At 48.0% G+C, this 25,291-nt stretch overlaps 1 protein-coding gene across 5 annotated transcripts in view; it reads right to left on the bottom strand.

Annotated features, from left to right (window-relative positions):
- The window catches only part of DNAJB2 (DnaJ heat shock protein family (Hsp40) member B2), a 188,946-nt gene extending 165,090 nt beyond the window's left edge, over nucleotides 1–23,856 (bottom strand). For 4 of the 5 annotated variants that reach the window (XM_078679166.1, XM_078679168.1, XM_078679169.1 and 1 more), the window contains exon 1: nucleotides 23,672–23,856. In XM_078679166.1, coding sequence (XP_078535292.1) covers nucleotides 23,672–23,849 — 178 coding nt within the window. In that variant the 5' untranslated portion in view covers nucleotides 23,850–23,856. Of the gene's footprint in view, nucleotides 1–359; nucleotides 405–23,671 lie in introns of those variants that run through there. The other variant, XM_078679170.1, reaches the window with a different exon arrangement.
- Between the last annotated feature and the right edge of the window lie 1,435 nt (nucleotides 23,857–25,291).

Raw genomic sequence — 25,291 nt, 5'->3', positions numbered from 1 at the left:
TCCACTCACAGCTGCCTCGCTCTGACCCTTTGTCTCATTACTGCACTCACAGCTGCCTCCCTAGGGCCACCCCTCTGCTCTGCCTCTGGTCACACTCCCTTCACTCACACCTGCCTCTTCCTCTGTCCCAGACCTTTGCCTCCTTACCCCCTGCTCTTCTGTGCTCAGACTCTCACTACAGAAGAGTCACTGCCCCTCCCTCTGTCCAGACCCTCGCCTCCTTACACCCTTCTCATCAGTGCTCAGACTGTCATCACAGGAGGGTCTCTGCCGCCTCCCATTCCCCTTCCCCCTGTCTCAGACCCTCACTAGACGAGGGTGCCTGCCTCTCCCTCTTTCACAGACACTCACCTCCTTACCCTCTGGTCAGCCCGGGGAGTCCCGCTGTCTCCCTGTGCCAAGCATCCTCTGCTCCCTGCCCCCTACGAGCCCATGGTCTGGGTATGCCAGGAATGTGCCCACACCCACTGCTACATGGAAATATTTATACACGAGACCAAGGGGCAGCGTGGGCTGGGAGAGGCGGGGATCTAGAGAAGTGTGTGGGGGGGGGGGGTTGAGGAGCAAGAGAGTGACCCATGTGATAGACAGACAACCCATGTGATAGACAGACAACCCATGTGATAGACAGGCAACCCATGTGATAGACAGGCAACCCATGTGATAGACAGGCAGCCCATGTGATAGACAGGCAGCCCATGTGATAGACAGGCAGCCCATGTGATAGACAGGCAGCCCATGTGATAGACAGACAACCCATGTGATAGACAGACAACCCATGTGATAGACAGACAACCCATGTGATAGACAGACAACCCATGTGATAGGCAGGCACCCCCGAGCACAAAGCTTTATTTTCCTTTTCTGAAGCAGTCGTGTGTGGATTGGGGCTGTGGTTGCGCTGGTCGACTCCCACCCTCGGTCTCTGGGCTAGATTTGAAATAGCTTTCATATCCGAGGGGGAGGGAGAGTAAAGGAGGCACCGAGGGGGGAAGGGTTATGATTAACATGTGACACATTCCTCCTCACCCTAATCACGGCATGCCTGCTGACCAGCACAGCCTTTCTCCATCCTCCGCCTAAAGAATTGGACGGCCATCTTAACTTTTCTGGCCCATCCATTTTGAAGGCACTGCAGGGCAGAGTGGAGGCTGTCCTCACATGCCCTAATCGCTGAAAGGGAAAGAGGACTGAACTTTTGCCTTCACTAAAACAGAAAGAAGACTGAGCCAGAAGCTCACCACATGCAAAGAAAGAAGTTTTCTATAGCGGCCATCTTGGGTTGGGCATAGAGTTTATAGCCATCTCAATCTATTCCACTTCAGAATCCTAGTAAAACTCCCACCCTGGGTATGGGCATTTGTTAAACAACCTTTGCTTGTGTCTTAAGACTTGCCGCACAGCGCAGACCGTCAGGCTGGCCGTGAAGGAGGACTACAAGGCCATCAGGAGGATGCTGTTGCCTCATCTACAGCTGTGCAGCAAGTAGTGCCAGCTGCACCGTTTAGGCCTTTTACAGCTGCGCAGCAAGTAGTGCCAGCTGCACCGTTTAGGTCATCAACAGCTGTGCAGCAAGTAGTGCCAGCTGCATTGTTTAAGCCTTTTACAGCTGCGCAGCAAGTAGTGCCAGCTGCACCGTTTAGGCCTTTTACAGCTGCGCAGAAAGTAGTGCCAGCTGCATCGTTTAGACCACTTTATCAGTGGAGTCAGTTCTGATTGAGTTAGGACTCCCGCTGCCTTGGCAGCAGCCTGGACATTATGGATTCAGGGCATTTGTGCCCCCTGCTAAGATGGCCAGTTGGCCTGGGAGACTGCGAGGTATGTAGGGCGCCAGGCCCTTATACTGACATGTGGTGCTAGGAAATGTTTTCCATGTAGTATGAGTTACGCACCCCGTTCTGAGTACCGCTAAATGTGGTCTTATGATGACGAGGTTGTCGTGCTTATTTAGACCTTGTTAGTCAAATTTTGCATATTTAGACCTTGTTAGTCAGATTTTGTTCCACCCCATGCTCTTTGCCCCTAATGTTAGTGATTCTCAGGAGATTAGGGTCCAATAGTAGTCTGTTGAGATTATGGGCGTACAACACGTTTGGTGCCGAATGTGCTTATGTTACAGGCTGATGCTATATTCAGTGATCACCAGTGGTCACTGGGTGTTCGTTTATAATCTGTTCTACTTTGGCCAAATTTGCTTTGTGATGGTTCTGAAAGTGGTCCAGTTGCTCCTATCATATGTAAAAAATTCCTTTGTTTATCTTGTGCCAGGTGACATCATGCATACCTAGATGAAGGGCCCAACAAATACCCACCCCACTTCCCGGACGGCACATTAGTTCTGATTTCTTCACCCAACATCTGGAATATGTGCCCCCTTCTTGTCCTTTTACTGCTCATCACCACCGCTTTCCTAGTAACACACTTCCCATATCCCCCCACCCGCCTCCGTATCATTTTCCCAACATGGCCACCACTCGAGTTAAGGCTGGAATTAATTGCTACAAAATCATATATCCTGCCAACCAGACGAAAGCTTCAGTAAAACGATTGAAGCATAACACTATTGAACGTTTCCCTGATTCCCTTTTTGTTGATCAATTTTACAATGGTCGTTTTGGGAGGCTCAAAAACGATTTCATCTTCTTCACTCACAACACCCCCTCTTGGTCCACCAGCTTATATAATTCCCTTAACGTCACCTCCTCCTTCTCTATCCCTCATGGCAAACAACTAAAAATTTCCCCCTCTGCGTGTTTCAACGGCTACCTCACTATCTCAATCTATAACAACGGTACTGTCATGATCCAAGGCAAAGACACCTGTCTCTCGCTCATTGACCACCTCTTCCCCTCCCTACTCCCCTCCCCTCCTGACTCTCCATCTAGCTCCACCCACTTCTCACTTTCTCCTCCCCTGACCCCCCTACATACCATTAGGGTGCACCCTCGAGAAGCTCAGGTAGGCCCTCCTCCCTCCCCCTCCCCTGTGCCCTCCTCTCCTATGCCTCCCCCACAGTTTGCCCCCCCCATTCATCACTTCAGCCTTACCTCCAACTAATATGCTCCTCGTCTAATCTGCACCATCCCGGTTCCCCAATCTCTTCACCTCACCCATATTCCTACCACCCCCCTTGTGAGTCCACCTCTCCTCCAACCCTCTCCCCCGGTTCACCTTCCCTACGCTCCCCTTATTCCTCCATCCCCCCTCTCCTCTACCCCCTCCTCCCCTCGTTATTCACCCCGATTTCTCCACAAACCCATTGCATCTCTCTCCTTCCCCCACTCTTCCAGCTATGCTGTGCTACCCCCTTTCCCCCCTTGGTAACCCTTTCCATTTCCCTCCCTCGGGCACAGCAGAACCACATCCTTTCTTCAACTTCCCTTTCTCCCAACCCCCCTCACTCGGCCAGAAGCCCGTTCCCTCACAGCCACCTCTTCTCGATGACAGGACCTCTTCAACCACCTCCCCTCTTTTCCTCCCTAACCTCCTACATTCCCATGACTCCACACAGGCCTCCCCTCTCCTTCTACCATACCGCCCTGATCCGCACCCATCTCCCCCTAAATTTGTCCTTAATTCCTTTCCTTCTTGCAACTCCAACAAAGACAACTCTCCCTTCACCTCTGATTCACCAACTCCTGCTCTCAACCTCCACCTTTTCCCACTTTTGAACCCTATACCCCAACTCCCCTCCTGTACCCCCACATCTCCCGGCCTTCCACCACCAATTATACCCCTCCTGTTTCTATCCAGCCACCCAACCATCCGTACTCTGCCTTACTCTCTCTGGAAAATAAGCTAGACTCTCGGGTCACCTCCATCTCCTAGCTTGTAACTGCAATTTCACTTTTAAGCTCCAAGATTTCCACCTTTCCATACACCTCTACTCCTTTGGAAAACCCTCACCATCAAACGAGATGCACCTCGCCCCCTCACCCCAAGATTTCCACCTTTCCATACACCTCTACTCCTTTGGAAAACCCTCACCATCCCTCGAGATGCACCTTGCCCCCTCACCCCACTATAGCCAAGCTGAACCTGTCGTCTGCAAACTTTGTTAACTCACACAAGCCTTTGAATGCCTCCCTTCTTCAACCTGCACCTCCCAGTAACCCTACTATCTACTCTATTCCGACCATCTCCTCTGTCAGAACCAAGCATCCACCTAAACCCTCCCGAGCACACCCGTATAAATACAATATCCCGATCACCCTTCAGAGCCCAAGTGCCCCCGTCACCAAAACAGTCTTGACAGAGCTGCGCTGTCTGCTCCACAACTGCAGATCTGCAGTAAAACACAAACTTGAAATCTCCAATACCATCACCTTTCACAATATAGACATGCTCTTCCTCACAGAGACTTGGTTCAACGATACCTCTCACTCTATCTTTGGTCTCCTATTACCCACAGGCTATTCTTTACTTAGGAATGGCAGAACTGACAGGGTTGGGGGAGGTGTTGCAGTCATCTTTAGGAACTCCCTTCAACTGAAGGCTTTTCCTTTCAGCTCCTTCCACACTTATGAATGCCTTTCTCTTGAGCTACAATTGCACCACCACTCACCCATCAGATTCCCTGTCATTTACCGCCCGCCGGGTAGCAGCCCTTCGTTTATGGAGGAACTCACTGACTTCATCAGCGACCAATACTCGCAAAGTGACAATCAGACCTTTGTGGGTGACTTCAATCTCCACTGGGGCTCATCGCAAGACTCTTCTGCGCACTCGCTGGCCACCTTCCTCTCTGCTAACGATCTTATCCAACACTGCACAGAGTCAACACACTCTAAGGGCTCAATCCTGGACCTTGTCATTTCTAAAGCAGACATGCTTTCTATCACTACCCCTATTCACGTAGACTGGTCTGACCACCTCCTCATCCCATTCTCTCTTCACCTATCACACTCTATAACTCTTGGCCAACCTCCTGGTTCCATGATGCTAAAAACATTGACGTTGTTTCCCTCTGTGAATCAGCTTTGTTATCACTTCCAAGGCTAGACCCGAACCTCGATGTTGACGAACTCACCTCCCAATGCCTCACAGTCCTTGCAGTCGAAATCAATAACGTCGCTCCTCTCTAAAGTAAAAGATAAGGCCCACTCCCTCAGCCCCCTGGTTCAACAAATCCCTCTATGAAGAAAGGAAGCAACTAAGATTCCTGGAGAAACAATGGAGGCAAGCGCCTTCCACCGATAATTTGGTCATGCTTCATTCAGCAAGATCCAAGTACCACAAGAGCATCCTCCTTGGGAAAGCGTCGCACTTCAGAACCCTCCTTGACTCTGCCAAAAATAGACCCAAAAAACTATTCAATCTCATCAAGATTCCTAACCGCTCTCCCCCAACCTCCAAGCTGGAGGATTCTACAAAGAAAGCAGCGGATTTTGCTATATTCTTTGACGAAAAAGTGAAATCCCTTGTGGCTCAGGTCGCTCATCCTACCCCTCCAGAGGAGCGCAAATCCTTAGCCATTTGGCAGAACTTTGACCCCATCTCTGAAGAAGCCCTCCTAAAGTGCATCCTCGAAACAAAGCCCTCCAACCATTCTCTTGAACCCATCCCCAGTGCCATTGACTTCTATTCCCATTCTCTTTCCTATTGGACCACTCTGGTCAACCTCTACCTCTGTCAAGGCTCCCTTCCTGTCTCCTTCAAAACTGGGCAGGTCACCACTCTGCTTAAAAAACCCACTGCTGATGCGAATGACCTCAACAACTTCCGCCCCATCACTAACCTACCCTTTCTTGCAAAGATCACAGAAAGATGTGTAGCGAAACAACTCTCTCGTCATAGCAAGGACAATGATCTTCATGACAATTGTCAGTCCGGCTTCATCCAAAACTGCAGCACTGAAACAGCCCTACTGCAAGTGGTTGAGGGCACTTTGCTTAAATGGTTTGCTTCCTTCCTCTCTGATAGATCCCAAATGATCAAACTAGCGAACAGTCTTTCTTCTCCTGTGGCGGTGGGTCAAGGTGTTCCTCAAGGCTCTATACTTGCACCCACATTGTTCAATCTCTACCTAGAACCACTGGGAAATCTCCTAAGTAAATCCGGGATCCCCTATCATCTCTACGCAGATGACACTCAATGCTACCTCAAGGTTGCCTCCACTCACGATCTCGCCATCCTGAGCTCTACTCTCGACTCCATTCAAAACTGGATGTCAACTCATCAACTGATTCTGAATCCCTCCAAAACTGAATTCCTCCTCCTCTCTTCCTCACTTTCTCCTCCCCCGGTTAATCATGGATGGATCAGATGAATCTACTTAACAATAAACCCATCATTGTCGACAGCGCAAAATCCCTTGGTGTCATACTCGACAACAAACTCAATCTAATCCCCCACATCAACTCCATTGCAAAGTCTGCACGATACCAATTGCGCCTTCTTTGGGGAATTCGTCACTTTTTCCCTGAGCAAGACCTTAAAACACTGGTGCAATCGCTGGTCCTCTCCAGACTGGACTACTGCAATTCTCTTCTTACTGGTCTCCGCAAATCCCACCTGTCCCCCCTTAAATCTGTCCTCCACTCAGCAGCCCGTTTCATTTGTGGTGCCAAAAGAAGCGACCACATCACACCGTTGTTATCCACCCTTCGCTGGCTTCCAATCGAGGCTAGAGCTATCTACAAGACTGCCTGTATCACCCACAAAGCCTTGCACTCCTCCTCTCCTCGGTACCTGTCGAATAAACTGAAACTGTCTGGAGGCTCTAGACCATCTCGTAATGCGGAAAATCTACTGCTTGAACCCCCCACTTTCAATAAGTAAAGATCGATGGCCCAATCCTTTTCAGGCAACGCAGTGAGAATCGGGAACTCACTTCCGCCTCAACTCCAGACCACCTCCTCCTCCCATGCCTTCAAAATGGACCTCAAAGTTCTCCTCCTCCAAAGACACCTCCAAATCTAATTCACGCCCTCTCTATCATCTGAAGCAAGACCTCCCATTATTGAAAATTCTATTGTCCATGACTATGGAAGTGCCTTCCCAGTGTGTTCTGGCAGTTTGAGTGTTTACCATTTATTGCAATATTATCCTTGTACCTGTGTATGGTACCCTTTTGTAACTTGAACACGTCACTTTTTTCTTGTAACACACTGTACGCTACCTCTCACATTTTGTTCACTTTAGGTACTTGCACAAGTGCCACCAGTGCCTACGTAACGTTTGTTCTTGTGCTGGAGTGGCTGCCATTTACTGCAGTATTATACCTCCACTTGTACTATGTACGCTTTTGTAACCTGCACACATATCACTTTTTCCTCCTGTAATGCACCGATTGCTACCTCATGTATTTTGGTTGCTCACTATTGTCACTTTTGATTAATGTAACTTAACTTTTGCTTTTGTAATTTGTTCACTTGTAATTTTCTCCTCATGTATCATTACTGTTCCTATTGTGAAGCGCTCTGACACCTTCGGGTAAAGTCCGCGCTATATAAAATCACATAAATAAATAAATAAATAAATAAATAAAAGGCAGACCCTGAAGAGGGAGAGACACATCGACCACAAGGGGCAGATCTCAGTGAGACAAGGCCCCCAGGGGTGGGTGGGTCTGTCAGTGATCAGGTCTCGACCCCAAAGCACATCGACTATGAGAAAGAGGTGCAAGCACCGGCACCAGCCCGCCTCGCTCCCTTGGCGGAGTGTGTGCGAGGGACCCAATGACGTGACTCTTGCCGGAGGCTGTGGTCCTCACTTCCTGCTGTCCTCCAGGTGGTCCTTGCCCCTTTCCCTGGGTGGAGTATGTGTGAGGGAGCCAAGGACGTGATTCCTGCGGGACCTTGTGGTCCTCCCTTTCCCTTGTCCTCCAGGGGGCTCTTGTGCCTCTCCTTCATTGAAGTATGTGCGATTGACCGAACGACGGGACACCTCCTGGAGGCTGTGGTCCTCACTCCATAAACGCCAGCTGGTTCTCCCCCGCCCTGCACTAGTCCAGGTGCCCCTGCAGATGACTCGAAAAAAGATGGTGGAGCAGCAAGACCGTGGAAGATCGTTCACATCACCACTTCATCAGTACAACAAAGAAAGAGGCCCTATGATAAAGAATCAATGCCAACATGCACAATAGCAAGGAACTTTTCACCGTGGTCAAAGATTTCGCCAAACGCAGCACAGGGACAGCAGACATCCCATCTTCCTAAGACCTCTGCAACAACGTCAGTGCCTTCTTCCACCGCAAGATTAAGGAGATCTATGACAACTTCAATGACCTCAATAACCATGACCCTCTCCCGCCAGTTGCAACCACCACACCCAACGGCCCAGACCCTGATCAGTTGGACTCCCCTCACCACTGACGGCACCGTCAAGATCATGAAGAGCATCCTCTCAGGATCACTCTTGAATCCCTGTCCACACCACATCTTCAATAGAGCCAGCACCACTATCACCCCGAACTCTGCCACACAAGCAACTGCTCCATCAACTCCGCCACCTTCCTGGAAGACAGGAAACATGCAGAGATCAACCCCTTGCTGAAGAAACCCTCCGTCGACCCGAAGAACCTCAAGCACTTCAGACCCATCTCTCTGCTTCCCTTTCCAGCCAAGGTCAACGAGAAGACAATCAATGCCCAACTTTCCGAGTTCATCGATGTGAACCACATCCTGAACCGCTCTCAATCTGGCTTCTCAAGCAATGACAGTATGGATACCGCCCTCCTCGCCACCACAGACGACGTCCACACCCTACTCGACTAAGGCGAAACTGCAGCTCTCATCCTCCTGGACCTCTCAGCCGCCTTCAACAACGTCTCCCACCGCACCCTATGCACAAGACTCCACGACGCCGCCGGCATCTGTGAACATGCCCTAGAATGCATCCGATCAATCCTCACCAGCTGAACACAGAGAGTCAGGCTACCACCGTTCCATCCGGAACCCACAGAAATCAGCTGCAGAGTGCCTCAGGGCTCATTCATGAGCCCCATTCTCTTGAACATTTACATGGCCCTGCTCGCAGCCATCGTCAGAAGCACGAACTCAACATAGTCTCCTATGCGGACAACACCCAGCTGTTCCTCTCCCTCACCAATGAACTCACAGTTGCCAAGAGCAACTTCCACGACGGGATGAAGGCTGTCGCCACTGGGATGAAGGACAGCTGCCTCAAGCTAAACTCTGACAAGACAGAAGTCCTTATATTGTGCTCCACCCCCTCTACTTGGGATGACTCCTAGTGACCTGCAGATCTTGGATGTCCCCCCACACCCACAGACGACGCAAGAAATGTAGGCATCATATTGTACTCCTCACTCACTATGAAGCACCAGATCAACGCTGTCTCATCATCCTGCTTCCACATGCTACGCCGGCTCCGAAAGATCTTCAAGTGGATCGCCACCAAGTCCATAAAGATGGTCACCCACACACCCATCAACAGCAGACTGGACTACGGGAATGCACTCTACACTGGCATCACCCAGAAACTCCTCAAGAAACTGCAAAGCATCCAGAACGCCTCCCCCAGACTCATCCTCAACATCCCCCGCCGCAGCCACATCACCAGCTACCTGAGAGACCTCCACTGGATCGCAGTCAACAAAGGAATCACATTTAAGCTCCTCACACACACCTACAAAGCCCCACATGACACAGGACCTGTATACCTCAACCATCGCCTCTCGTTCCATGTAGCCACCAGAGACCTCCGCTTAACTGGCCCTGGTCACCATCCCACGTATCCGCGAGACCACGGCAGGCGAAGATCCTTCTCCTACGTCGCAGCAAAGACCTGGAACGCCCGGTCTCTCCCCCTAAGGCAATCACTGTCACTGCCTCAATTCAGGAAGCACCTCAAGGTCTGGCTCTTCAGCTGAACCAAAGTGCCATGCAACAGATCTGCAGTTGTCCCCCGGCGCCTTGAGACCCTTACGGGTGAGTAGGGTTTCTTCATATGATGCAGTCTTGGGATACTCTGATAGTGGCTGTGAGAGTGAACAACCTGCACAAATTGACAGCAGCGGATAAAGTCAAGAACATAATATATATGGGAAAAATAGAACAAGCCCGACCTCCAGCCTGCCTCGGAGCACGCGCATTTGTTTGCCGTAAAGCATCAAAATCGGCCATTGCAGCCAGCAAGCTTTCCTGGTCGCTAAGGGAGAACACGGGCACATCCATGAGGAGCACTGAAGCGAAGCAACACATGTTTCAGACATAAAAACAGGACTCACTGCTTGAAGCAGCCGGCCATGCTGTGATGGCATCTATTCGTCCTCTTGTCAAACTGCTCTCTATTAGCATGTCAGTGAATAGCAATAACAATATAAAAAGCGTATATCCAGTAGACACAAACTTGATGGGACACAGTAAGTACAATAGTTTAATATAATGTTCAGATCAAAATAGAAGTATTCTGTTTGTTGTAATACTTAGAAAGACAAACAGTAAAGAATCATTTCTTTTAAGGGTCTATTATGTGCTACGTTAGTGTTCTAGTTATTAAACTTTGCAATTTCCTAAAAAACAAGTTCATTTATTTTTTCAAGGTGGCCACTTCCATCTTCTGGTAGAAACAATAGAGACATTTAGAGAACTTGTGCGCATGAGTGGGGTTCTCAACTACCATTCCTTCATAGTAAGTCTCCCCCATGCAACATAGCTTTGGCTTAAAGGTACAGGATAGAAACTCTCTCCACCAGTAGCCGGAATTTGAACTACTTATTCCACAAACCCACATGTGGCAGATATTAGGTGGAGCGACGGTGGGCGGTATCATAAGGCCTAAATTCATTGACCGGAAGTACAACAAGTATCGAATCTGGAGGGATTTGGGGCACCGAACAGGGGCCCTGTGAAAACAGTGTCTGATATTTGATCTCGGTCTTGGAAGGCCCAGATAATGTGGATGGAAGCAGATGTCACCACATTCGCCTTTTTGCTCACAACTGAAGCTGAAGGAGGCATCTCCAACATCAGCAGGGCCTCTCCGAGCACATTATCCTGCAGGGGGTGGATCCCGCTCACTCATAAGGACACAAAAGAGACCAGCACAAGTGTGTTGATAGAGGAACTGATATTGGTCTAAATTTATACCAAATACCCTGGTGGTGTTATTGGCCAGAATGTCTGCTTCAACAGCAAGTCTCCAAGACCCATAATTGTTAACTCCAACTCACTCACAATCCTTCCCTCCCAAGCGCCAAGTTTAGCTCAACGAGCCGTGAGCTTAATCCTCCTAGGCAAATGGGGAAACAATGTATGCAGACTTCCACCTCGTTCCACCATAAATAATAAAAAAAATACAGAATGTCTAAAATCGAGCTGAAAAGCAAATATTCAATGGCTCTAAGATCACACACACAGTAATACGGACAGAGAGGCCTAGGAATCTTGGTTCATGTATTGAATAGTGCTACCCAACCAGAAACCTATGGTCCAGTCCGGTTTATCTCCCGGTCACCCCACTGTGACAAAACTGGTGCTATGTGACCGTGACCCCAAGATCTAGAGCTCACCACCAGTCAGCTGCCAAGATAGTGAAGATCATTCTAATGCCAGTAAAAAGTGGAAGGCCCTCTAATTTAAAGAACATTGTCTAATTTAAACAGTAATTTTATCCAGTGATTATCATTACTATGTTCAAATGTTACACAAGATTCTGCCCTTACCCTGTCTCTGCGCAGTAGCCTGTAATCTGCACACTGTCAAACAACAGTTTATCAGGTGTACGCAGTGATCTAGGCAAACAAAAATTCACATACCAAAGAGCTTCCAAAACTACAAAACGTATATCGTAGCGGGCCCGAAAGGCTTACAATTCCATAGTTCAGCCTGGAGATTACTAGGGCTTGTACAATGACTTGAAGTCATCGAAGAGGAGGAAGCGTTTAATTTTCCTTAAGCTATTCATTTGGAAGTTAGCTACTCAGGTGGCTGAACTGATATATTCCTGCATGTTCACGCTCTTGTTGAGCGTAATTCCCAATGATTTAGTTGAGTCGATAGCATGTGGAATGCAACTGAGGACTGTTAAATGTTTCAATCATTCCGCAATATTGAGTGAATGTTTGGGGAAAACAAAAGGAATTCTTCTTTTAGGGCGTTTCCTTTGTGGTGGTTGCAGGTCAACCAATTTTGAGATTTTTGTAGAGTTGAGTTAAGAGAACTAATATCTTCAGGAGCGGAGATTACAGGTAAAGTTGGGTGTCATCACGTACTTGTGAAAATTGTTATTTGATGATTTTCGAATTTCAGTTAATGGCTCCATGAACAGGTTTAAGAGCGTGTGAGATATCGTGGAACCCTGCGGAACAACCAGTGTGCCAGGCGTGGGGTTGGATAGGGAATGATTAATGTTATTCTTTAGGTTCTATTGTGGAGGAAATAGGCGAGCCAGTCTGCGTTCCAATAAATCAAGGAGGCTGTCATGTTTGACCGAATCGAATGCGGATGAGAGGTTGAGGAGAATTAGAAAACAGGATTCATTATGATCAAGCATTTGCAGATCATCATCAACTATGTGAGTGATGGCCGATTCAGTGCTGTGGCCCTGACGGAAGCCAGATTGGTAATGGTCTAAGAGATGGAAACGATCCATGTGATTGTATAGCTGGGTATGGACACATTTCTCAAGGAGCTTTGAGAGAGTTGGGATGTTAGAGATGGGCCGAAATTATTTAGAGCAGTGTGATCTGCCATGGGTTTTTTAAGAATGGGGGTTATCTGTTCGGATCTGAGGTAGTCCGCATACAACTGTGTCTGAACTGAGGTGGCAAAGTGAGATAAACAACGATGATGGATTCATCCCAGATCTGCGACTGATGGTGAGTGTCTGAAACGTTTCAGCGCTCCATCCATCATCTCCTTATGTTTGCTTCATAGTCTGGTATAGTGCCTTGAAGTAATGAAGTATTTACTATTTTGGTCCAAAGTGGGAGAAAAGAAGTTTTAATCTCCCTATAGAGATTCGCAGGAAGCGCGTCGTTGAAGTGGTTAGAAGGTTTCAGTGTTGAAGGCACCGGAAGGAGCTTCACTGCAGATCGTACGTTACTTTCAATCTTTCCTGTCTTTCAAAGGAAGAAGGTGGCAAGTTATTTCCAATTAGGGTGCAGATTAGACTCAGATAGAGGTTTGGGTGATCTGTTAGATTGCGATTTGACATGCTCAAACTGTTTTTTAGGTGTGTTCCTGGCGTCATCCAGCTGCTTCCCAGAGAAGTTAGCTTCTGCGCTTTGAATACGTTTGTTGTAAATACTTCTCAGAGTCCTTAGGTTCTTGAGTTTACAAAGTATAACAAAGATAACACATGGGGTATTTGCCTAAAAGAGATCCACCATCCCTGTGAAAAATTATCAGAAAGAGAGCCACACTGGGCCAGCGAGAATTCTTCGGACGTCCTCGGAAAAGACTTTGATGGGGATCAGCTGTGTAACAAAAATTATGAAACTTCACAGAACCACACACGCTTGATATTTAAAATGTGAGAAGATTAAGACCACACTGTTAGTTAAATGAGCAGGTCAAACCGCCACAAATATTATTTCTCAAATAACATAATTACCACTAGAATAACACCAAAGCAAGTTTATGATAAAATTGAGAATTATCAGCATCTTCTGTAGACCAACTCGACCAGAGAACATGTTTGTAAAGGGTGCGGGGGGCATCGCGTCCAGGCACTTCTAGCTTGGTAATATATTTCTTCGGGCTGGTATCACAAGATCTGCAATTATTTTTTTTAATTCACACTTAAATTCTTTATTGCAAGGATTTATAAAAACAGGTTTGAGCAGTTTTAAAACACAATCATTCAGCTACTGCAGAGCTAACACAGGTTCGTAAATTATCATAAGTGCAGCCTCCAAGTCATCGCCCTTCTTCTACTTAAATCTGTGTGCTGACGCCAAGGGCAGATCCTGTTGCTATTTGGAGCAAGTGATTATGTATGAATTCTGCATCTGCTGAAGGACATAAACTTCATAGACTAGTGATAAAGAGGATTAGTAGAAATACTTCAACATTTCAGAATTTCTAGACATGGACTTTAAACCTCATGATGCTGAGATTAAGTGTATCTGGGCATCTTTTCCAATGAACAGTTTTGTCTCCTGGTAGGCTGCGCATTTCCTGTTGTGGCCCAAGACGCTTCCACCTTATGTTAACCCAACCTCCTCTTTCTTGTGGTTATCCCCATCACTTTTTAAATCTATTATCCACCTTTTAATCTGATTAAATTAGGAAACTCCTCGACTTCTGTCAAATGTGCCGTGGTCCTGTGACAGAGTTCTTCCCAACTGCAGTGAATACTGGTCTACATACATATCAAACCGCTGGGAGTACCAGCCTACCTGATTGTTGGGTATAGTTGTCTACATGGAACGCCACTTTACCAGGGATGCCGGTGTACTACCTGTGGGTAATACCGTTGTACCCAACTGCTGAGAATACTAGTGTACCCTGCTGCCTATAGGCCACTGGCTTAAGCCCAGCCTCATGGTGGTGCATTTGGCTGGCATGAAATGTTACTGTTGATTCCTTGATTTTACCACAAATATTGCCTACAGTAAACACAAATTCATGCAGTCTCCCATACCTTTTAAAATACCCATACAGCATGTCTATACAAGTTCAAAACTGGCCTCATTGCACTTTTTCAGCTATTTGGTTCGCTGATGGGCGTCACTTATTTTAGTGCCTGGGACAAATTTTTGCCCAGTCCTACCCTGTTCCACCAACAATCCGAGCCTACTGTGGAGAAAATATCAGCTAAAATGTTGACCTTTCTTGAGTACACAAACCTGCGGTGAGGTAAGCCACAGTACAGTAGGAATGCACCATCAATTCGACCAGAAGAAGCCCACTACAGAGCACATGCTCATACTGAATGTGTGCATGTTACTAAATGTCCACAACAGAGGCTCAAACCTGCACTCAATGAGAATATTTATGTGGCATTTTTAGCATATGAACCACTCGTGGTCATGGGCCCTGCTGCATAGTTTGCTATGTTCAGTTTCGTTGCTCTACTACCTTGTGCAGCTTCCTCGGATGACATTAATATGCCTTCAAACCTTGCCACTTGTTTGTACTGGGTCTTTCCAGGTCCCATGTCGGAGAATCACCACCTTGTTCTACGCTGCCGCGTACCTAAACGTTGTGCACTTCCTACAGGCATGTTTGAACAACAAATCAATCTTGCCACAATTGGTAATGTTTAACTTATCACTGAGAATATGACATGGGCAGGGTGCAACATTTAGCAGACTGTCTAGAGTGCAGGTGTTAATGGATTGCATCCTTTTGAGCATACTTGGACTATACAAGCAACAAGTGGAACAAAGACATTGTACTACACCCAATGCCACATTATGCCCTCACCAATCCAGCAAGTGAGCCAGTCACCAAGGACAGAGGCTTAAGTAAACCAAACCTATCATCCATATACTGTCTGTGCAAGAAGGGTCGTCATTCCCTTGGGTAGGTCACTACTGCGATGTTCCTTACTCAGTGATGCAGAAAACTGAAAAACCCTGGGGTTGTGAAACAAAGAAATCGAGACACCCAGCCAAAGTTATGCTCCTGTCTAAAAGACAAACCAAAAAGTGTAAATTCTTCCATCCTCAAAAGTGGAAGGACATTCTGAAAGTTGTTTTGGTGTTTGGATATCAACCTATATTGAGAAGTGGTTGAATTTGTTGAGATCAATAAACACATAGCAATATACAATCTGATGTATGCACGCCTAGCAGCACCAATAAATGCAATATTGATGTACGCTGTAATTATCTACGCACAATGATGTCAATACCAGTAAATGCAATACCGATGTACGCTGTAACCTATGCAAGCATATTGACGTCAATATCAGTGAATGCAATGTTGATGTAAAATGTAACAACTGTACGTATACTAATGAGAATAGTGCTGAATATGATATCAATGACTGCCATGTTACACACACACACACACACAAAGTCGTATCATTGCTGCCCGATTCATTCGAAATGACCTCTCCATCAACCCCAAGACAGAGATACGTGGTAATACGAGTCCTGCGACCCAGACCCAAGCCTTCCGATTGGCGGGTCACAGGTGGGGTTACACTTCGCTTAAAGACAAACACACAACCAAGGAAAACCCTGATTGATTCCACAGATAGGTAGTCACACTACAAACAGGACCGAGGAGATTGGCCCAAACAAAATACGATTGACCAAAGGCGCGCGTTCCCAAAATACCAAAAAGTTAGATGCCTATTCATTTATTTAAGGTAAATTCATCTTCAAGCAATAAATTAATGAGCCAGAAGATTTGTGACCTGCTTCCAGTCCAACAGCCAAAGAAAAGATATGACATACAATCAGAGATGATCTTGTTGGATTATACATACTCCTCATATTTTTAGTGACCAGGTTTGGCTCACACAACCCATTCCGCATGGACATGGGCTACTTCCACATGGGAGACAGCAGCAGCCATCAATAACAGCCACGATTTGGTCAGAAAATATGATCCAAAAACTTTTTCCATTTACCCACAGCACCTTCAACAAAGGATAGAAAAGGAGAACAGGGTCTTCTGTTATGTTTTGGACAGAGCTAGAGGCCTTCCTTAAATATAATGACAATGTTAATAATGACTTGTAAAGCACACGTACACTGGGTGGTTTCATGGCACTGTAAAAAGGCTCTGAAGGTTACCAGTGAACACATTAATTACAGGCTTGTGCAAATAGCCACGTTTTAAGGGACTTCCTGAACTGCAGAAGGTCAGTGCAGGACCGGATCTCCAGCGGGAAGAAATTCCACAGTCTGGGGGCAAGTGTAGAAAATCTGCGACCTCCCTGTCATACCCGTTTCAAAGTAGGGATGGTGAGGAGGGGATGGTGAGGAGTGGAAGGTGAGCAGAGCGCAGGTTACGAGAGGGAGTGTGCCTGAGTATCAGGTTGTTAATGAATTTGGGGTTATTGCAGTGCAGGGATTTAAATATAAGGCAGCCCACCTTAAAAGCCCAGCGTCGAAGGATAGGGAGCCAATGCAATTTCCTCAACAGAGGTCTTGCTGGCTTCCATCTAGGTTGATGAAGGATCATTCTGGCTGCCTGATTTTGGGCCATCTGCAACCATTTGAGTAAGTGAATTGGCATGCCCAAATACATAGAATTAGCATAGTCCAGGTGCGACAGAACAGTGTCTACTACCACTTCAATCAAAGCTTCCTGTGCTAGAAAAAGGTGAATCTTCTTAATCTTCAGCAGTTGGAAAAAACATTTAGAAATGACAGAGACAATTTGAGTCTTTAGTGATAAGTGGCTGTTGAGGGTGACTCCTAGTGTTTTGGCCGATGGGGAGGGTGGAGGACCTAGCTCTGATGGCCAGTCGTGTGGGTCCCAAAACGTATGGTGTCCCCAGTAAGAACAAGCTCCGTCTTACCCAAGTTTAACTTAAGGTGGTTGTGGTCCATCCATTGTTGGATATATAGCATGGTGGCCTGAAATTTGGTGACGGAGATGTGTGAGTTGTCAACCGTGAAAACTAATAGCAGGTCATCCGCATAATTAAAGACCGCCACTTTCCTATCTTTAAGGGACTGGATCAGGGGGACAATGTAGAGAATAAACAGGTGGGGGAGAGAGCGCAGCCCTTTGGAACACCACAGGAGGTTTTACGTGGTGGGGACAAAAAAAGGTCTTGGAGGACGGCCTGGGACCGATCCTCCAGAAAGGAGGTGAGCCAGTGAGCTGCCACACCTTGGATACCAGCATGTTTGATACTGTCGGCCAAAATAGTGTGGTCGACCGTGTTGAAGGCGGCGGAGAGATCCAATAGCATTTTTTCAATTAAATAGTCATTTAGTGAGTTGCACAGTGCTTGAGAGGGCGCAACCTTAGCGAGGATTCTATCTGGGTTGGACAATTCATTCATTATGACAAATATTTCTTTGGCGCTTTTGTTGGAATTGAGGATGAGCGTGGAGAAGTGAGCGGCTTTCGCTGCGAGAATGGCCTTCATATATTCTTTCCGGGCTGTTGTATACAAAATGCTTTTATCAGGGGAGTATTCCTGTCACCACTGCCTCTCTAATTGGCGCAAAGCTAGTTTCTTAGTTTTAAGTTCAGAAGAAAACCACCTCTGGGCGTCAGCACGTCAGGCTAATTTAACTTTCCTAAGTGGCGCGTGCTTGTTACTGGCCTCGCAAAGCCATTGAGAGGGATTAGCTGCATTGGCATTGATATCAGTGCCAGGAGACGGGTGTGTATTGGTCAAGGCGTCAAGGAAGTCGTTTTTATTGATGGCATTACTTTTCCTGGCAAAGCCGCCTACGGCTCTGCTAATTTTGTGGATGGTCGGAAGTATGAGCTTAAATTTTATTAGATGATGGTCAGACCAAATACATGGGACAATTGTGGGGATTGAAATAGTCAGGCCACTAGTCCAAACTTGGTCCAAGATGTGCCCTTTCAGATGGGTGGGAGAAGAGACCTGTTGGTGAAGTTTAAGTTGGAGAGGAGGTCAGACAGTTCAGCAGATTGAGGTCCTTCGTGGAGGTCGTTGAACCAATAATTAAAGTCGCCTACGAGGAGCACCTTGGCGTGATCAATGACAAGTTTAGCCATCTGTTCGCTAAGTGAGAGGGGAAGTGAGCCATCTGGTGCGGTGGCCTGTAAATTAATACACAGACGAATGTGTCGGTGGTGGATTTGAGTTGAATTACTATGTTCTCCACCTCCTTGAGGGAGAGACAGGTCAGAGAGCTGAACCTGAAATGAGTGTGAATAATGGCTGCAACCCACCCCCCCAATTTACCTGGCATGAATAGTATAGTAGTTGGGTGGTATTGCTGCCAGCATATCGGGGGCAGAGTCTGAGGTAAGCCATGTTTCTGTCAGCAATAGAATATCAGGTTTGTCAGTAAGCAAAAGGAGGAAGATGGCAAGCTGAGGATTTAAAAGGGAACGTGTATTTAGATAGTAAATTGATAGAGTAGGCTGGGGTTTAACCGGGTGCTGCAAAATATGCCTAGGGGTGGTAGGGATCTGTATTTCTGGGAATGCCCTCCTTTTAGTGCGGAGTCCTTGCTCAGAGATCAAAGACAGTTTTTAGGTCTCGCCTGTCGATGCGCATGCGCATCGAGCAAGCGAGAGTATTGGGACTTATCCACTCTTTATCCACACTGCAAGGAATCGTGGCGATTCCTTGCAGTGCCCGTGACTTTTAAGCTCAATGCGCATGCGCATTGAGCTTAAAAGCGCGTGCACGTCCGTCTTTGTTTACCCGCTCCGCCCCCTCCCCGCCGTCTCGCATTTCCCCTGCCGCATCAAAGGCTTTCACGGCCGGCCGGCCATGCTTTCAGTTTCACGACCGGCCGGCCGTGTCAATTCCATTCCAAAGCCCGCTCTCCCTGCTCCGCCCCCTGCTCCGGCCGAGACGCATTTCTCCTCCCCCCTCCCCTCTCTTCCCTCCGTCTTGTTTGATTGGAGACTGTGAAGCCTGTTTCCATGCAAAGCACCTTGAGGATTTCTCGCTTACACACTTATGTTTATTACTTGTTTTGCCCCATTACGGTAGTACCCTAAACAGCATGCTTGGTGGGCCGAGGGCGGCATTTGCTTATCTGCGCCAGACACTAGTAGCCGTCTTTGCCCCCACAATCCTTGTCTGCGGGGCGAATGCATGGGGGTTATTTCTTGTGTTCTTTTAGAGGGTGTGCACCTTGAAGCCAAGGGCTTAGTGACCGTACCTCTGCCGTTTCCGGCCTATGGCGCTCCTTACCGTAAATGGTGGCGGTTACATTCATCCTGCGGTGTGCCAGACTATGTGATAAAACTGCAACACACACCTCAGGCACAAGGCGCGCCGAGAGATTGCTGTGAATCACAAGCGGCCAGTGTGTTTCGTAAGGGGAAGAAGGGGTCAATTCTAAGATGATGTGTCTTATGCCAACACAATGCACAGTTAATTATATGTTAGTTTAGATCACGTCTTTGTCCCGTGTAACCTGAACTCTAATTGCATTAATCTAACTCAAAATGCGTCTTTATTTGCGACATGATACACAACAGATTACATTCCTGTTGGAGTAAATGCTCTTAAATAAAGTAACACGTGCAACAGACGTGTGGTAAATTAAGTTGTTAAATGTGTTAGTCGTCGGTGTGGAGGTTGTAAACAATACGTACACGTAATGCATGCCCTTTAATACTGCGTTTAAAGTAACTGTTACTTGAGTCTGTAACTGCACAGGGTGCTGATTTTTATTTTATTTTTTTTACGTTTAACAATGCCTTGTGACAATCACATTCAGTGTTAAAATGCATGTTATGCCTGGAATGTTTGGTACAGTTAGCGCCGTGCACCATCCAAGACGATGCTACGCAAACAAAGACGATGGCTGAAAATAAAAGTTGCTATCGTGGGACATACCCAGAGAACCAGCGAAGATGCATTGGTTTCTGAAAAGGGACCCTCTGGGAACTTGTCCACCGCTCCCTACCACCCTGGAGGGGGGCGGGGGGGGGGGGGGGTGAGGTTCTCAACGGCACCTTCCGTAAACACACATCAGCACAGTCGGCACCCTGCAGGTGGAAAGACACAAGGGTCGATGACTTCCGACTGCTGAGCGAACACCGCAAGGAGCCCTCGTCATGCAAATAACCGGCCTTGGGAGAATGCTTGGATTGTAAATCAGACTGTATTTTAGCTTGGATGTACTCACTTCTACCGTCTCTTTTAGTTTTTTGGAGGCGGACTTTATGCTGTGGATCAGTGTACTCGGCATATTTACGCGTGCCATCCTTCTGTGATCGTGGCTGCTGTTTCTTGCTCCCAGTGGCGGATTGATTGCGGGGTATCATGGGCCCCTGAGCTTCACCATCTCCCGAGGGGAGCTCCGCAGCAAGGGCTTTCGGTATTCTCGGCTACACTTGTCCCTCCCTCTCCAGAGCGGCAGTGTACGGCACCGGTTTCTTGTAACTCTACTTTGTAGGCACAGGGGCCAAATAATACTTCAACTTACCCTGGATACAGGAGGGATCGGTTCTAAAGAAAGACATACACTGTGGTACCAGAACCTTACAGTTTTGTGTTAAATATCACCGATCATTGAACAACATACCTAGATAATACTGTATGTCATTTTGGTGACGTTTACCTCTGGGAACCTTTTGTAAATGAGGATACTATCTTGCTAACACTCTTACTCTGGACTATCTATACTCACAGGGCATCTGAGTTTCCCCAATTAGCCACGGTGTAGTATGATCCATTCTCTTACAAATATCCCTCTGTACCCTCAACCCCTCACCCTAACTCACCCTCAACCCCTCACCCTAACTCACCCTCACCCTCACTCACCCTCAACCCCTCACTCACCCTCAACCCCTCACCCTCAACATCAACCCCTCACTCACCCTCACCCACCCTCACTCACCCTCAACCCCTCACCCTCACTCACCCTCACTCACCCTCACCCACCCTCACCCTCACTCACCCTCACACAGTGCAATAGGTCTGGGAGCATTTGAGTTAGAGCTTTTAGAAATGTTTATGGCTTTTTTTTTTTTTTATTCTTTAGCATTGGCTACAGGAAACAAAAATGCTAAAGATTTACAAAAAAAACCCATAAACAATTCTAAAAGCACTAACTCTAATGCTGCGAGACCTATTGCATTTCCAATGCTTGTTCATGATGGAGGTTTAGAAGAGGGGTGTGCATCCGTTTGATCAGACGGGCATAGTGCCTGGACCTTGGGCCCAGATGGGCATGGACGGGCTTGCCTTTGGAGCACCCGCTGCACTGCGTTGCTGGCTGCATTTATCTCCGGTCCCTGCCCACAGCTCCGCCCTCTCACCCCCTGATTGGCGAAATAACTGCACCACCTGTCTGACACTTGCAACAAACCGCACTACACTATCCCCACACACACACACACAAACGGAGCTCACACTAGAGCCCAGAGTAATCCCATGCCAGCTGCAAAACCCTGCACATAACTCAGACACGGGTAAACCCATCAAAGCTCCCAATCTTGATACACTCCATCACAGCCTGAGAAGCACAGGATTATGGGTCTTTCAATAGTGACTGTGAAGTATCCATAGTGGGCACTGATTATTGGCTTTAATTGGCTAACCAAGTTACTCACTACATAGAACTAACTCTGAAAGGGGAGCTAGGCTTAGTCAGTGATTAGTTCAGGACTAGGTATTTCTTTTGGAATACAGATGGTTTCAAGGGGTAGTAATACTTGAGCCATATACAATGGACACAGAGGACAGACCAGTTACAGACACCTCTAGTCTCCAAAATCAATGCTAACATAGGAAAGCATTGATGCTGATGGGAGATCTGGGACCCAGAGTAAGTGCCCCGGGGAGCAAACTTTAGGGGACCCTAACTCAAACAGCTAGTTGTGGCTGCAATGGCAATGCACCCACGAGACTTGGTGCAGTACTGGTTTCAGTGGACGACTGAGTTCACCCAGGGTATCTTTGGAACCATACATCTAAGGCAGAAGCAAGGCAATCAGACACGGGCAACAAGACACATCTGAAGGACTTGCAATGAAAGCAATAAGCACGTGTGACCCTCTGGGACTCAAAAGAGGGAGTCCAACAAAGTGTGGGAGTCAATGGGTAGGGCAAAGTAGTAGGCATAGTGATCTGTTGGTCCAAGCACACCCACTAACTTCATGTCAATACCTTTGAGTTCAGTCAGCCCTTAAACATGCATGCATTGCTCCACTCCTAAAGAAGCCCTGAACGGATCCTTACAAGCGATTAACTAAAGGCAATACTCAGGGACCCTCTGCATTGCAAAAGGTACTGTTAACAGTCTCCCTTGTCAACTAACCCTACACCTGCAAAAAAGCTGCCAGTCAGCCTAAAGACCCTGTCAAGAGAAAAACAACAAATTGTAACAACACTAGAATAAAGATTTTAGAATCCATTGGTGACCAGGGTAACATAAGTGCCCAAATTCTCCTCGACTTTTCAGTTGCGTTTGAACCCATGGACCAATAGGTTTTTCTTGATGACCTCGCAACACTGGCAGTTATCCAAGACACTGCGGTGACACAACTTGTCTCCTTGCTATAAACTCACACTCACCTAGTGCAAATGGGTCTGTTCCTCACATAAAGCACCAATATCACAAGGGCCACCTCAACCGTACTCACCAAAGTATTCTTTCATTGCTTCACCCAGCCACACCCTTAACACCCATACAATTGGCTATCACCAGTACACCGATGATCTTCAAAATGGGGCTCCCTGCCTTTCTTAGGTTCAGCACTGCAAGCAGAAACCCTAGAAATCTCTAGATGTGCTTGGAGAGACATATGAGAACCTGGCCACTGACACCAGCAATCCCTCTCCCTCTATCAGAGTCCCTGGGTTACCTTTCTTTCTGGTAGCACACGTTAACTGCCTCAATGTTAAGTTCGATGCAGTAACAGCACAACCTTATGGCCTGAAAGATCAGGAGGAGGGTTGCCCTGTGCAGAGAGACTGCCCCAGCGGTTAGCTCACATAAGCTGTGCTCACCCGGAAGGATACATGAATGAATAAATGAACCGGGGTCAGCCCCACCCGGCGGGGTCTGAGGGCCCGTCCCCCGGGGGCAGCGGTCTCGGCCCTCCCTCCCGCCTCCTTCGCCCTCCCGGGCCCCTCCAGCCCCCTCCTGGCCTCGGGGCCCCGGTGCCGCTGCACTCACCGCTCTCCGGCTCCCTGCTGCTCTGGCTCCGCCCATCTGCTGGCTTCTCGGTGACGTCACAGTCAGCTGTACCGAAAGGTCCAGAAAAGTCTGGTGGAAGCCCCGGAACTCCTGACCAATAGGAAGCCTTGGCCCGCCCACAGCGGAAGTACTCGGTCCCCTTTCTGCCCCACCCCATTGTTGAAACTTCCGCCAATCCGAGCGTACAGTTTCAACGCAGCCAATCGGGTCCCTCGTCCAGGCTTTATTTACAAACGTCCAACGTACCGTGCGTCGTCTACTCTGTCACTGTATCAGCTGTTGCGTTTAGGCCCCACCCACCTCTGAGTAACCAGCCAATCATATCATCCTCTTCCGATTACGCTCACCCTCGTGTCGTCTTGTAGGCGGAACCTGATGAGTGATGGCTGTGGCTGCTGTCTGATTGGTGGAGAGCTGGTGAGGCCCTGGGGTGGGAAGCGGCTTCAGAGAAACGTAGTACGCGGGGTGGAGCGCGGAGATGGTGCATTCTGGTTGTTGTGGTCTGTACTTCCCTAAATCCATTTACTAACGACCTGTAGTAGGATGTCTGCATTTAATCACTTTACTTCTTTTAAGTGTAAAGCCAGGAAATTCTTCAGCCATTGTAAATGTGTCATATGTGTGGTGCAGGGGGGGGGGGGGAGGGTGAGGGCACAGGGGCAGTGAGGACCTAGGCCGCAGATTGGGGCCTAACTATAACTGTTCAATAATCGACACGGACACTGACTGCTTGTTAGGGCCAAAGACCACGAGCGGTCTCACGCCCGTTTATTTATACCCAGGGGCTAACCCGCCTCTGAGGTGCATGCGTGCGTGCGTGTCGGGACGGGACGGGTGGCTTCGTCACTACATCCCTCCAAACTCACAGATCAATAGTCCAGGTCATGGGACTTTCTTGGAGGCATTTAGTTCGCAGGCATAGTCTCTCAGTCTTTGGCTGGGAGTCGGGTTTGGCCTGGGATGGTATCTCTGGCTCCGTTGATTTTCCGTCACTCCATCACTTCGAGACTGCTCTGCTAAGCCCTGGGTCTCCCCCGGGCTGCCTTCCGTGATGTTGTTCCTCTCAGGTTCAGGTCTCGGTGGCCACATCTCCTCTTGCTGCTGGCTTGTCGACACCTCGGTGTCTATCTGATCGTTGCTCGCGTGCTCAGGATCCTAGATGTTTGGCTGGCTTCTGCGCGTTCACGGGGGACGCGCTTGAACCATGACACGTTCCGTGTCACGGCTCTCGTGCCTCGGGTTGCGGATACCATGGTGCCTTGCACATTTACGATCTCCCACACCTCCGGTTCATATGCGGTATCATACTTCCAGCTGAGATGTCTGTTTTTGAGGACAACCTTGTCACCGACCACCAGGGACTTGGGTTGAGCTCTCCGAGCCCAACTGGCTTTCTCATTGTTTCGTCTTCTCCTATCTTGCGTGGCGTTTTGGTCCAATTCTGGCGGGCACCATGCCGGTACAGTCGGCACACAGTCCCTTGGCACTTTCTTAAACTGCAGATGTGCCGGGGCACACTGAGTGGTGGAGTGAGGTGTTTGCCGGTTTGCGCTCAGAAACTGGGACATACATTCTTCTGCGTCGTCTCCCCTCTCAACA

Source organism: Lissotriton helveticus, chromosome 3_1 (assembly GCF_964261635.1).
Source record: "Lissotriton helveticus chromosome 3_1, aLisHel1.1, whole genome shotgun sequence".
In the NCBI taxonomy this organism is placed as follows: Eukaryota; Metazoa; Chordata; class Amphibia; order Caudata; family Salamandridae; genus Lissotriton; species Lissotriton helveticus.
This window is presented reverse-complemented; position numbering and strand designations above follow the sequence as displayed.